The following is a 14,850-nucleotide window of genomic DNA, read 5'->3' as shown; positions in this document are numbered from 1 at the left end:
GTGTTTTAATGTGCGGCCCTAATAAATGTAAAGAAACAATTTTCTACCGGTTATTGGCAATGTCGATGCTCGTTTAATATTTTTTTTTACCCGGGAGCATAAGTTCGCTTTCATGAACCGAGTGAGCGTTACTGACGGAACGCTATGTTGTAACAATGCAGTTAGCAGGGCGACATCAGCTGAAAAGTGCCCAAATGAATCTGGCTAAATTTTGGAGTGCTACTTATGTTTCCGGGAAGGAGAACTTTTGTATTTCCTGTTAACAGCTATGTGGCTTTTAATTACACGGCTATTTAAAAAAAGGCCTAGCGCGAGCCTCGGCCACGCTATACGCTGGAGACGGCGTGGTCTCCGGCGTGTTTCAGCGCTACGTTCCAGCGCGCGCCGGATCCCGCATTTCCTTGTCCGGCGTATTTCCGCGTTACGTAGTCCCATAATCAGGTGAACGCTGGAAGCGGAGCTCAAGTGCCGCTGGGTTTTCCGATAGGGTGGCGTCGCAATATGACGTAATCCTTGAGTTTGCCAACCGCTCATTGGTTAACCTAAAACAGAATCCTGAGCCTTCTCCACCACACTTTCGCAAGCTTGTTTACATTGCTTTTATGCTGTTCAAATTGAACATACACCTGCGAATTGGAACACTGACAAAGCTTATTTAGTTGAAATAATTGAATCCTTTCGAAACTGTGCCCCTCATTTGTATTTTTTACGAAAGTTTACAGACTCTGGTTGGATCCCAAGCCAAAGGCTAGTGCAGGGTCCCATAAGAAATGCCATGTGCAGACACGGCAAATTTCTGTAGCAGGTAATTCATTGTAATTGTTAAAATAATATATACGTCAGCAAAGAAAAGTCTTTTTTCCGTCTTTATGCGATAAGATCACATATATAGAAAAAAAGAACAAAAATGTTCACACGCAAACAGTCCTAACAGTACGCTCTGAGAACCACTCAGAAGCTTAAAAGCGGATATATCACGGACATGATGTCTATAAAGGGTTTCATGAAGAAATTCAAAAGGTTAGATTCATGAGATTAGAAATTTTAAATTCGTAAAGGAAAATAAATACGCAGATATCACAACAAACAGGTTTAGTCTGCTAGAAAGTTTGCTTAGCATGACCGCAGAATTATGTGACCTGGTAGGAAAATTATACGTATTTTTTCATTCTTGTGAATTCCATTATTCGTTCCACGTAAACGCTATTTTTTTGTTTCATATTGAAGGTGCCGCATGGTATAATTCTTGTTGGGCGAGAAGATAAAATAGGTTATAGTATTTGACAATACAATGATACCTCGTTAACTCGAAGTCATAAAATCTCCAAATAATTTTGAGGTAAGTGGAGTTTCGAGTTAAGAGAAATGCCGACAATTTGTGGCCAGAACTCCGAAAGAAGGGCTACTTCTGGTGATGAAAGCTCCACTGCTTAGGGTAGCTTTAGTTGTTTTCTGCACTCTTACTGGCTCCACTCCGTGCGGAACACCCGGTTCGAGCTGTGAGAGACGATAAAACTAACAACGAGCGCCCAGAGCAGGGCACCCGGCTTTTCCATGCAGATCAAGGACAACATCGATTACGACGACACAAACATAATTTACCTGCTAGAGCATGGCACTTGTGGCGCACAATACATTGGACAAACGGAAAATTTTTTTAGAAATTTAGATCGGATGCAAGAAAAAAAAGCAAACCTTCCTCTTTATTTATTTATTTGTTACACCTCAAAGGCCCCTATTCGGGGGTTTTACATGAGGGGTGGACATTCATAGGTAACAATGTGTTGATGGTCAGTACAGAATGTCAGTGCAGAATGTCTTCAAATGCTTCATGAAAATGGATGGGACTGCAAATGACAATGGAGTCGGTTGGTAGATCGTTCCAGTCTTTTGCAGTTTTGATAAAAAATGCTGATGGGCAGGGGTGAGCGTCCTCCCTGGATGAACACCCAATGTGTGGTTGATGCGGCCAGGGGGGTGATAAACTTCTTTAATGACTGTCGGAGCAATGCGTGCATGATAAAACTTACGAAACAAGCACAGCCGCTTAACTTTACGCCTTGTTTGAAGTGTAGGAAGATTAGCTTAGTTTTTTAGTTTAGTCGCGCTTATGGGGTAGGAGTAGGCCGAAGAAATAAACCTTCCCGCACGGTTTTGCACAGATTCGAGTGTATGAGATAAATTAGACAGGTTTGGATGCCAGATTGTACATGCATACTCTAGTTTAGGTCGGACCAATGTTTGATATGCTAGCAATTTAACGGATGAAGAACAAAATCGTAAATTACGGCGCAGACAACCAAGAAATCTATTAGCATCGTTGGTCGCGCTCGAAATGTGAGTTGACCAAGTCAAATCTTGGGTAAAAGAAACACCTAGATATTTGTAGGTTTGAACAAATGGAACTGCGAATAGCGCTGCGATGCGTATGTCGTACTGCGATGGAACGACTGTAATGAGGTTTTAGTGACATTTAGAGACATTACCATGTATCACACCACTTTTTAATAATACTAAGAATATGAAGGTCACGCTAAAGAATTACATTGTCGTTACTAGTGTATATGGGATCATAAAGGATACAATCCACAGCAAATAGACGAATGTTAGATTTAATATTAGTTGTCAAGTTATTTATGTAAATGAGAAAAAGCAAGGGCCCTAAAACTGTTCCTTGAGGCAATGCTTAAAAAACGGGAGATAAGCTAGAAGAGTGCGAGTTAGAGAATATAAACTCCTTACGGCTAGTTAAGAAATTTTGTAACCAAGTGAATACAGCGGGATCACGGTTTAGGCGAGATAGCTTTAAAAATAATCTTATGTGGAACTATGTCAAATGCCTTCTCGAAATGAAGAAATATGGTAACTACAGGAATATTATTGCTCAGGCGGGCGCTTATGTCGTTAATAAATTACGCTAACTGAGTCTCGCACGATAGTCCTTTAAGAACGCCATGTTGATTGGGGTGAAAAAAGAGTTGGGACGTTAAGAGTAATGTGGGAATAAATAACGTGTTCCATTAATTTACACAGTATGGTGGTGAGTGAGATGGGACGGTAGCTTTCAAAACACATCGACTCTGAAACACTCATTCGACCAGTTTTCAGTCACCAGGCTGAAATCAGGATTCAGAAGCCAATATGACATGGACGTTTGCCAATCATACTTGATCCCCAAATTGAACACTATCTGTAGAGCCATCAATGAGTTTCTGGGGAGGCTATAATGCCGTCTAGCTTAGGCATAATAACTGCACGTATCACATCATTATACTTTTCAAGCACTGTTCGGTCTAGTGTTGTCAATTTATCCTTCCGCATGCTTTATCGCTTGTTATGGACGAAAGATCACTTTGTTTCCTAGTTTCGAACATAACCTGGTTCCGCATGTCCTGCTGTTTGTACGCGTGCATTCTTTGTTCGTGCTTTTATTTGTTTCCAACTTTGTTCCACATATTCCGCATGCGCTGCCTTTGGTCGTGTGCATTCTTTGTTCATTTTCTTTACATATGCCATGTGAAAATTCATACAACCACCTATGCCTCGCTACCAAGTGTCAATTGTTTCGTAGATCACTAGAAGTTAGTTTCTGTACATGAATCACATTTTTTTAACATTACGTGCAACCTCTTGACACTTGCACGAACCTTATAAATCGTTATATTCATTCAATGTCATCAGCCAGGGGCTCGTTCGACTACTACTTGTTCTGTGTGTTATCTGTTTGAATTTCTAAACGAACTCGTCTGACCTCCGTGCTTCTCTTCTTGGGTGGCTCCTGCACCCATTCCGGGGCGTTGGGGGGTCGCCACCAGGTGGCACGACTATGTGATCGCACCTCGCTACGGCTGCGTCGATTACGGCGTTTTTCACCGGTCCTGTGGGCCCGGGGCCCACAACTCCGGTCTTTACTGCACCATCGAACACCATGGACCTACTCGGAGCTTCATCCAATGACCCAGCCTCGGAGGATATGGATTTACAGCCTTCCGTACACTCCGCCAGCTCAGACACTTCACTAGGCCTACCCAGGAGTACGGTACTCGTCGCAGGGCCGAACTCGGTGCCGGTGCGGACGTTACTGCTACCTTACAACAATCCCTTCGCGCCCCTGGCGGACCTTGAACAAACAGAAGGCGAAGACAAGTGCAACTCCTTTGCTACATCTGCCGTGCGCATAATGCCGACTGCCAAGCAAGGTCAGAAGCGAGCGCGGGGTGTCGCACCAACCAAGCAAAGCGCCGCCGTACTCGGGGCTAGGCCTAACTACACCGGCGTTCGCACCAAGGCTCACGCCAATGGGGTCACGGATGCCGAATACAACTCATACGAGTCAGATCAGGAGATTATGGCTCAAGAAGAAGTTTCTGACCAAACTGAATGGCAGGAAGCACGAAACAGACGCAAGAAGCGAACGGGAGCCGCTGCGGAGGAGTCTAGTTTAGGCCGACCGGTATACGTTCGCACCGTTGTGCTGCAACCATGTCAGCCTTGTAGGATCATGGACGATAACTTCATTGACATAGATGAGGCAATATCGTGCCATATCACAAGCTGCAAACCAGCTGATGTGAAGCGGTTCCGTCCGAATATCGTCATACGATACCTTCGCAGGAGCTTCAAACGCAGGAGCTTCAGGAGCTTCAGACGCAGCAGACGACGAAACGCGGGACACTCTCCTGACGCTCAAGAAGCTCCCGATCAACGAGAAACCTACCGCGTTTCAAGCTTACGAGGCTATTCACAAGGGGCAAGTCCGCGGCATCATCCGAAATGCGGGAGGAATGACCTCTGAACAGCTGATGGAGAATCTTCACTGCAGGAAGTGCGAGATAATCAGCGCGCGCCCACTGGGAAACAAGGGGACAGCTGTTGTGACATTTCAAAGCAACAGCCGACCGTATCGAATTGGTCTCAGGTCCTTTACCGTTCGGGTACTTCCGTACAAGGCTCGTGTATGTACGTGCGAGACATGTCATAAGCTCGGCCACCGAAAGGAACAGTGCCCGAACCTCGACAAACCAAGGTGCTCTACATGCGGGGGAGGACAATACGAAGAAGGTAGCAGCTGCCCTGAACAAGCTCTTAAGTGCAGCAATTGTGGGGGCGCACACTTAGCTACGGCGAAAAACTGTCCGAAGAGAGTAGAAATTAACAAGCAAATCAACAAGATGAAGCAAAGAAACTCCTCCTCAGCTCCAAGAAAGTCTGAAAATTCGACCACCGGATCACAGGACGGCGGGCAACATTAAGGCGTTAGGCCTTCGGTCATCACGGCCGCGCTGCGGAACTTCTGCACAGGTATCGGTGCATCTCCACGTGCTCGTGACAACGCAACGCAGCATGGCCAGTCTACCTATGTGAACGTTGTTGGGGCCGTGAATGCACATGCTTCACATCCGACCGCCCTAGTGCGCGAAGCCGCAGCCTCGAAATTCTCCACCGACTCCAGTGGGCCTGCAGCTGGGGGGGGGGGCATCCCGGGGTAAACTTAGAACACAACAAGGGCAAAGCACAGCCCTCGGACTCTCCTCAGCAACCGAACTTCGAAGCCATACTGGAAGCCCGCATGGCCTCAGCTGGAGGCGTAGATCACTACACTGGTTCAGGCAATGCTTGAGAAGATAGTCGAAACGTGCGTTCACACGATAATGGAAAAACTGATGCTCAGCGGCATGTTCCCTCTTGGGGCACCGCCAGCTTTGGCGACGGCGCTCGCTGGCGCAATTCATGTGGCGTCACCAAACGCGAGCTCACCGCAGCAAACCCATGGCTCTGCATCCTTCGTGTAACAGGGGCTCCGGGCACGGTTGGGGTGATGAGGCGAAAGCCGCGACCGTGATACAATGGAACTGTCGTTCGCTGCGGCGGAAGAAAGCAAATCTGATATTGTGTCTTGGGCTGAATCAACAAAACTCGCCTGCGGTTATAGCTCTTCAGGATGTAAATGGTCCTATCGCTAAATTGCCAGGATACGGAGGCTACGGTCCGGCAAACGATCCTAAAGAACGAGCATTAACAGCTGTATATGTTCGAAGAACAATTGTTCACACCCAACTGGTTACGGACTCGTGGTGCTCATCCAACACCAATGTGACGGGATGCCGCGTTCAACTTTCCCCGCAACGGACCGTCCTCGTCTTCTCAGTCTACATTAACCCAGAGAATTTCTGTACGAAACTCAAGAACCCCCTACCGGACACAAGTTTCATGGCACATTTTCAAAAGCTGTGCCCCCAGGACCTTGTCCTCGTGTGTGGAGATTTCAACTTGAAACACACGGCGTGGAACTATGCGACATGCAGCCGGAGGGGCAGGAAGGTGATGGAAGACGTCGACCACCTTGGTCTCTCCCTGCTAATCTGCCACACGTGTACACCCGTATCGGACAAACAAGCAGACAAGCAGATACGACGCCAGATCTCACCTGGACGTCCAGACCTCAGCTCTGCACGTGGAAGGTTCTGGAAGATCCGATGGGCATTGATCACCTTCCTATTGTTGTCCCCATTAAGACCGGAAGCAACAAATCAGGAAGAGGGGCACAAGTAAAGAGAGACTGCTGCGTCACGCACTGGGATGGCTATAGAGACATTCTCAATACGCTGCCAATGACAGCGAATGTATCGGAGCTCACACAAGCGATGACAGAGGCGAAGCGCAAGGCTACCAAAACATTAAGCGTGCCAGAAGACCACCCGGATCTGGACAAGCACCTGTTATCTTTGTGGAACAACAAGCTGAGACTTCTGGGCGCTTACCGAAAACGCGGACGCCCAAAAAACCTCCGCATGAAGCTCCGCCGCATTCACGAGGAAACCGAGAGCTACACAAACCAACTCACATCTGAACGGTGGATGGACACATGTGAGCAAATGAATGGTCGTACAAATTCAGCTCGTTTATGGGCCATCCTTCGCGCACTTTTGTGGCAGCGTAAGCCCAACAATGCGGCCGCAAGAGTGGCTTTGAGGAAAGGCGTCAGCGCGCAAGACATGGCCGAAAAGGCAGCGAACATCTTCTTCCCGCAGACGTCCGCCCCGAATGCCGACACATACGACATGGACACTAGACCTCCCGATGCTGAGGCTATGAATAGTCCATTCACGATGAACGAACTGGAGCGTGCGATTCAGCGGGCGGACGTGCGCAGTGCCGCAGGATCCCACGGCGTCAGTGTAGTGCACGTTAAAAATCTTCCCACCCCGTGCAAAGCAGCGCTGCTCCAAGAGTTCAACCGACTGTGTATGTCCTTAAAGCTGCCAGACGAATGGCTACATTCGATCGTGAAGCCCATTCCGAAGCCGGGCAAGCCTCCTAACAGTCTTGCAAACCTTAGGCCGGTGTCTCTCACGTCATGCCTGTGCAAGATCATGGAAAGCACGGTGAATGCCCGCCTGCTTTGGTGGCTAGAAGACAACCAAAAATTGGCCCCCACCCAGAATGGCTTCCGACCTAGTTTAACCACACAGGACATTATGCCTCGCTTAAAAAGCGACGTTCTCGGCGCAAGGTCTCCATTCCCGCGCATTGTTGCAGGAGTCGATGTGAGGAAAGCCTTTGATGCCACACCTCACACCTCCATCATGCAAGCGGTGAAAGAATTGAGAATCAGAGGGCGCATGCATAACTTCATTGCTGCCATCCTAAAAGATCGGACCTTTCTCGTTCAAATCGGAACAGAGCTTAGCACAACCAAATACAACCGGGTGAGAGTTCCCCAAGGCTCCGTCATATCCTCCACTCCCTTTAATATTGTGATGGACAGCCTCCCACAACAACTAGCTTGCATACCCGGTATTGAACATGCAATCTACGCGGACGACGTCACAGTATGGACAAAAACGGGATCTCTCGGAGAACAAGTAACAGCCCTTCAAGCCGCCCTAGACGCCATTGATGCCTATACAAACAAAGTCGGCCTGTCAACAGCCCCCGAAAAGACAGAACTGGTCGTTATACATGGAGTCAGGCGTTCGCAGTCGAAGACTGCGGAGAAAGAGGCGATCCATCTACAACTTCGATAGAATTCAGTACAGCGGAAAGCCGTAATCCGCATTCTCGGAATGTTTTTGGACAAGGCATGCACATCCAACACGTGGCACGCACGCATAATGAGAACAATAAAGCAGGTCACGCACATCTTCCGCTGGATCACAAATCGAGCGCGGGGAGTAAAAGAACGAGAACTGCGCCACTTCATCCAAGCGTCCATCCACTCGCGAATACTGTACGGGGCACCGTATCATTCCCTAACGAAAACGCAACTACTGACCCTAGAGCGCCTCAACAACGAAACTCGGAGGATTGCAACCGGCCTTCCGAGATACACTCCCATAGATGCTCTCAACAGCTACAGCATGATAAATACTGTTTCGAATCTCATCGAGGTACAAATGCACACGCAAGTCGCACGGTTGCAGTCGACATCACCGGGGAGGGACACGTACTTCCCTCCATACCTCAACAGTCACCGCCATGGGAATGCATTGCCCTGACAGATGCCAAGCCGTTACCGCGGAACATGGGAAATGATCAAGAAGTCCGAAGACAGGCATACGCAAAACGTCATGGGGAGTGGCTTCGTTGTCTAAAAGTGTACTTCCCCGTAGGCGAAAAAAGTCACGTCTTCTATACCGATGCGGCATGTACCATGCACCTTCCCAACTTCACCACAGCGTGGGTTAATGAGGACGGCACATCACAAGGACGCAAACTTCACATCACAAAAGAACCGGGACGCAGCACCGGGGCAGAACTTCACGCCATATTGGATTTACTGAAGCACCTGAGCTTTCAGCGCAGTTCAGAAGACCGTAGTCTGAAGCACATCTATCATGTCTTTACAGACTCACAGGAAGCTCACAGGGCCTGTGACGACGCTCGGCACACGTCCACTGAAGTCAGCCACCTTCGTCAGTACATCAGCGGGCTCCGCATCTTGGGCCACGACTTCACAGTTCACTGGATACCTGGCCACTCGGGCATACCGGGTAACGAAAAGGCAAACCGACTAGCGCGCGCTGTACTCCAATCCGCGCAACCGGGACGCCCTAGTCCGGAGGACGACACGGAGCACGAAACAGAGCCGCCACCAACAAGTTACGACCCAAGAGAAGCCATCGTTCAAACTAAGAAGTATCGCCCGGAATACTTAATGAGCGCCCACAACCCTCTGGCATCCCTCCTTTTCCTGGCCATGTCTTCAGTCGGCGGCAGCAAGTCACTATCCGCCAAGTCCAGGCTGGCACACTCTTAACCCCACTCATACTGCAGCGTTTCCGTAGACCCCAAAACGCTGGTTCATCCCGTCACAGCTTGGGCTCGTGTGATACGTGCCTAGTTCGAGCGGACCTGGAGCATCTGCTTTGGGCCTGTCCGCTCTACTCGCTTTCCCTGACTCGAGCCCTGGCCACTCTGCGGCCCGAGGTACGCCCGACCTCCCTGCGAGCTTGGGCCTGGCCGGACTCATCTACCCCAATTTCGACCGCCGTCGAGCTCTGGCGGGCATTGGACGAGTTTCTTCTGGATCCAGCTGCTCCGCCCACTGGCGCCAGGCTCCTCGCCCTCGGGCATGCCGCCTGAGGGGCACACCGGGAGACCTCCGCAGTGGACAATGGCGACGTGGGCCCCCGATCCGCAACTGCCCAGGACCTCGTTTCTTCATTTTTGATCCCCTTAAGTGTTTTTTTTTTCATTTCACAGCAGCCCCCCAGGGGCAAATTAAGTGAAATAAAGACGTGAAACAACGACAACAAGCGGGGCGTTGCAGCCCAACGAGGAGTCCTTACTGTTGTCTCCGTGATCCGGGCACGGGGCTGCCACTTGTGGGAATGGACGGTGTGCTTGGGAGGCGGCGGCTGCCCCTTGTTTCCCTTTATAGCTTAACTTTTGAATTGCAGTGTCGTCAGTGAGTGTGACACAGCTATAGCTCTGAGTTCGGCAGAGCTTGTAAGACTTATTGCCGACTCCGCGCTCCTGTCTTTTGTGGCAGGTTCTTGTCCTCTATGAAGGAGATGGAGAGAGCTCCTGCTTTATTTCCGTATTTTACTTAACTCTATATAGGGCAGCGTTGGGCGGTTGCTGAAAGGGGCCCGCTTCCTGTGTGCCTCGCATTTAGTCCTTGGTTTTGGCCACGCTGTAGTGTTGAAGTGCATTACCAACTCGCCCAACCGTGCACCTCGATTGTTTACTTTTCCATTTTTCTTGCTGTAGATTGTTAAACGCATGCTTCCATGCACTTGCGGCGCTCCTGAAGAACCCTTTATGTACTCTGTATTCTAACCTTGTGCTCCACTTCAAAGAGACAGCATCACAGCCAAAAAGTTGAAATAAATGTGTTTTTCAGGGTGACTCCAATGTAATATACCATTCAGTTGCCAAGCGCGCAGAGTGGGAAGGGAGAGAGAAAAACGGAGAATTTGGTACCAGTTCCTTGAACAAAGTTAAATCTGAATTTTAATTTCTCTGATTTATTAGCGACCCACTACTCACAGAAGAACGCTTCGATGGCTCCAGGAACACGGAAGTTCGGCGGGTAGACAATGTTCAGCTGCATGTTTGCAGCCTTATCCATGGCCAGTTTTAGCATGACTCCTTTCATCCAACTGTTCTCGATCTTGGATTTTAGCTGACCAAGCATGAGCTTTGCCATGCGCATTGCCTTCTGCACCACCGATTCAGGAACGACTGCAAGGACAGACAAGAATTGGTCAATCTAGAGGCTGACAGGCACAGAATGACTAATAGTACATATAAAGAAAAAGTTATTGCTGATTGAAGCGATAGCGTTACTAGGTTTTTTTTTAGATTTAACGCGGTAGCGTGGGGTAATCCAAGCTACTTAAACTAGCACTTTCCTTGTCAGTAAACATGAAGGTGAACTTTCGGGGTTCTCACCGCACTTAAGCAGTGAGATGTCTTCCCTCAAGACTACAGCGAGCAGGACTTTCATAGGCAGACACCTATGTCTTTAATTAAGTAGAAACCCTATCTCACTTCCACAGCACTTCGATCCGGAAGTAGTGCATTACCAACATTACTAATTACGTGAAAACACTAACTGAAAATAGTAGCGTGAAGTTGCAGAGAGAGAATTTTGTTCGCAGATGTTCGAGCCATATCCTGTAATCGCGGAATTTTAGTTTCCTTTGCCGATATTTATGTGCATTCTTCCTTGCTTTGTTAAGTTTCTTGTTTAAACAAATATTGCAGTATACAATGCAGTCATGGATAGCCTAAGATTAAGCAACAGAACGCTGTCCCTGAGGCTCTTTAGTAACTGGGCAAGCAACAAATAAGGGCGAAAAAAAATGAACTAGGCAAAACAGCGCAACAATTACACATGGACAGAGATAGGCAGAGGACAGGGACTGCGCTAAAAGCAGGTATGGCTTCCTGGCAAGCCATTGTTTGAATTTGCAAGGACTGTTTGCCAGAATTACAGCACACTTTCATCATTAGAAAGTGCAAATCACGGCTGTCACGTGAAACTGTAGAATCAGAATGGATCCTAACCCTTGGTGAGGCATGCGTCAGCACGGCCTCTATTACCCTGTCTGAGAAAGAACTTCATTTTCTACGCGTGCGCCTTAGGTTAGACGGGTATAAATATTGTCTTGCTCAACATAAAACCAGTTGATAGTTCAGCGCAGTCCCTGTCGTGTACCTCTCTCGGTCCCTGCCTTTTTTGCGCTGTTTTGCCTAGATTATGTACCAACACGCCCAGTTTTCCAAGGAAATAAATGAACTTTTGCAGATATACTAACGTGGTTTCGCAGAGCATTATTTTGCTCTTGTTGTCCTGTTTTTGCCCACCTATTCAAATATGTGTCTACCAGTCGTGGTTTGATCTTTTCAACTCAGGCCTTCCATGAATACGCGTTCACGAAAATTTCGCCACGTTTTTCCACGCGTTCTTGCAGCAGCAGGACACGAGGAGGAAAGTGCGCATACGTACACTTGTCAAAAAAGAGCTTCAGAAGGGCCACATCCATCACTCCGCTCACAGTACGGAAGCAGTGCTCTTCAATGTTTGGCGCGTAGAAGCTGGCCATGAGACGGCCGCTGGCAAAAGGCATGAGCCGACGCAGGAGACTCCATCCCATGAGGAGCCGAGAGTCCTTAGGACCGATGCCCTCGCTGTCGTCAATCATGTGCTCTATAACAAGGGGGGCATTGTCCCAGATGATCACTAAGTGCGATCCTTCGTAGTTTGCATACTTCAAGAAGAGCCGCTCCCAGTCGTCTGGAAAGCACACGAAGCACGCTAGAATCAGACATGGCTTCATAAATGTACAGGGGTAATAAATGTAAAAACGTTTGACACTTTAATGCGTCCTTCTGCGCGTGTGATGTCCGCCCCAAAACAGTGCAAACGAGCAACGCAGTAAACTACTAAAATTTGCGAATGAGGCTTATAGTATTATATATACATATCTAAAAAAATGCTTGACAACGGAGGACCCAAGACACGTTGCCCTGGCGTCTTAATCTCCCACCACCACAACGGACATGTCATCAGTGAGGGCGTGGGAAGCCTATCTGCACGTGCACAACGCTCCCCCCACCCACCATCCATGTGCGCACGAGCTACCAGGAGCGCTCCCTTACGGCCAAGCAGCACACAGCGGTCTCCCCAGGCTGCGACCTGAGGCTCCACTGGCTGACGCGTGCCACTGCCATTCCCGATTTAACAAGGTATTTCGAGAAACGGGCACAGTTAACAACTGCAATTTTGAATGTATTTCGCCATGAAGATTATTGTATCTCCTGCTGAGGTTGTATCGAGTTCTGAAAGCCCTCATCGAGCGAGAAGAAATCCAGCCAAGTTTCTCTAAACAGCTTTGTCGACTTATCGAGGTGGCCGTACTTATGAGATTCCATGACTATCTGAGCACCCACGCAGACGTCGGCACGACGGACGTTTTCAACAATGAAGAAATCCCACAGCTAAGCTATGTGCACACAGTAGCGTCAAACTTGCCGTGCCGCACTGCCGACGGCCGCAATCGGCGTCGCGCGCGCTGCGGGTGAAGGCTGCGGTGCGACGCCGCTGGCGGCCGTCGGAAGAATGGCGCGGCAAGTTTGACGCTACTGTGTGCACGTGCCTTTAGTCTCCGGCGAACAAGGGGTGTCGGAGGATGCTGAATACTCAAAAAACTGATGAAGCTCCTGTGCCCGCTCTAGTCCCCGTGATGAACCCTATTTAATTTCTCAGGCGCTTTGCTGGGGCTCACAAAGGAACCGAACCGAGGACGCGTTGAAGACGCTTGCGTGCTACGAAAAGTCTGTCTCCCCAATGCTAACGAAGCGCACGCCGGATAAATCATAGACTCCTTTAACAGAAAAATCCCGCTATCTCCACGAAGTGAGTGATGATGACTGGGGCGAAGTTCCAATGCTTATCTGTAAAACCATGAAACATTCGACCACACATCCTATAAACACTCGACACGTTGTTATAGGTGTGATTGTATATACACTTATATACACGATGTTTAATATTTACATATCGATGCAATTATACCGCGCCCGCTCCTATTCGAGGTTCTCTTGCCGCCGCTTGCGTGCCGCCTGTGCTTCGCGGGCTCTCACTTCGGGATCCGCTTGTCGACGAGGCCGCTTTGCGTCGGCTGCGCGAGCCCACGCCGCTGCCGCCGCCTCCGGATCGATGTTGGTACTGGCTTGCGATTGCTGCCGACGCTGGCGTCTTTCTTCGGCCTCGCGAGCTCTCACCGCGGGGTCTTGGCGGCAGGCCCGCATTGCAGCCGCGTCGCGAGCTCTCCGCGCCGCTGCCTTCGCTTCCAAAATGTTCATGATGAGTAGCTTGTGACTCGCCGCATTGAGCGGCGGCGCGCCATCTAGCAGGTGGCCTATGAACTATTGCACAGCTGCACTTCTAGCGGTCGCCTCGAGAACTAGTGGACACGCCGACGGCGCAACGCGGGAATTGGCCCGAGCAAGAGGAGCTTCGCCCCTAAAAATAAATTCCTGTTCCCTAGAACCACCAGCTCTTCATTGCGCTTACTTTCACAGCGGACTTTTAGCGCATTGCTAAATTATCAGCAACCAAGCGCTGCGGCCGCCGTACTTACGATGTCATGGTAGCTGCTGGGGTGAACCTCCTTTTAGACATCAAATTTATGGCATCGACTGCTTGTGAAATGTATTTCCGACTTTATAAAGGTGTCGATTTTACGATATAATCAGCTTTTCCCGGTTACATCGTCAGATCGGGTTTTAACCGTCTAGCCATGATTCCGAGATTACCGCCGTCAGGTTTTCGTTTAGCCTACCTAAAGCATTGCTTTAAACTTGCGATTTTCTTTCGTCGTTAGTACGATCAGTTGCTTTCAGTTACAGCGCTCTCCTGAAACGTAGCCTTATTTTGGACGCCATGAACCGAAAATTTACGATTTCAGACCTCTCTACCCCCCCCCCCCCCCCCCTACTGGAATAATTCTCTAAAAATCAGGCAGGAGATCAGCGTGGTTAGCTTACCGTTGGTAATGGACGTGTTGGTTGTGTTTCCAAGAGTATTGACCCGCCAGAATGTGTTAAAAAACGGCCTCTCTTTCCCGGCTTTGTTTAATCCTTTAATGTACGTCCACACTGGAGCGGAAAGTAGAAACGAGGAATCACGCCCATTGGCGCATTGCGTGTAGAATATACTTCAAATTGCGCAAATGTTTTCGATGGTTGACAAAAATAGGCGAAGAGCATTAACTCTCATGACGTGACTCAGCAACCAAACAGGCCGAGCTCGAGGCCCGTGTCAGCTGTTGCTGTGCAACGGGCGCATGCGCAGTGACTTACGTGCAGTCTAGCGATCATCGAGAGAGAGCTTCA

General features: G+C 49.0%; 1 protein-coding gene across 1 annotated transcript in view; it reads right to left on the bottom strand.

The window, feature by feature from the left end:
- LOC144180023 (neprilysin-1-like) overlaps positions 1-14,636 on the bottom strand; it is a 35,138-nt gene extending 20,502 nt beyond the window's left edge. The window contains exons 1-4 of the mRNA XM_077708430.1: positions 14,503-14,636; positions 11,960-12,247; positions 10,495-10,689; positions 9,477-9,581 (exon numbers count right to left, since the gene is read on the bottom strand). Of these exons, the coding sequence (XP_077564556.1) occupies positions 9,477-9,581; positions 10,495-10,689; positions 11,960-12,155 (496 nt within the window). The 5' untranslated portion in view covers positions 12,156-12,247; positions 14,503-14,636. The remainder of the gene's footprint in view (positions 1-9,476; positions 9,582-10,494; positions 10,690-11,959; positions 12,248-14,502) is intronic.
- Positions 14,637-14,850: the final 214 nt, after the last annotated feature.

This window comes from Haemaphysalis longicornis, unplaced genomic scaffold (genome assembly GCF_048455015.1).
Source record: "Haemaphysalis longicornis isolate Haplotype H1 unplaced genomic scaffold, Haemaphysalis longicornis Haplotype H1 scaffold_4, whole genome shotgun sequence".
In the NCBI taxonomy this organism is placed as follows: Eukaryota; Metazoa; Arthropoda; class Arachnida; order Ixodida; family Ixodidae; genus Haemaphysalis; species Haemaphysalis longicornis.
Note: the sequence above shows the minus strand (reverse complement) of the source record. Positions and strands in the feature narration are given on the sequence as shown.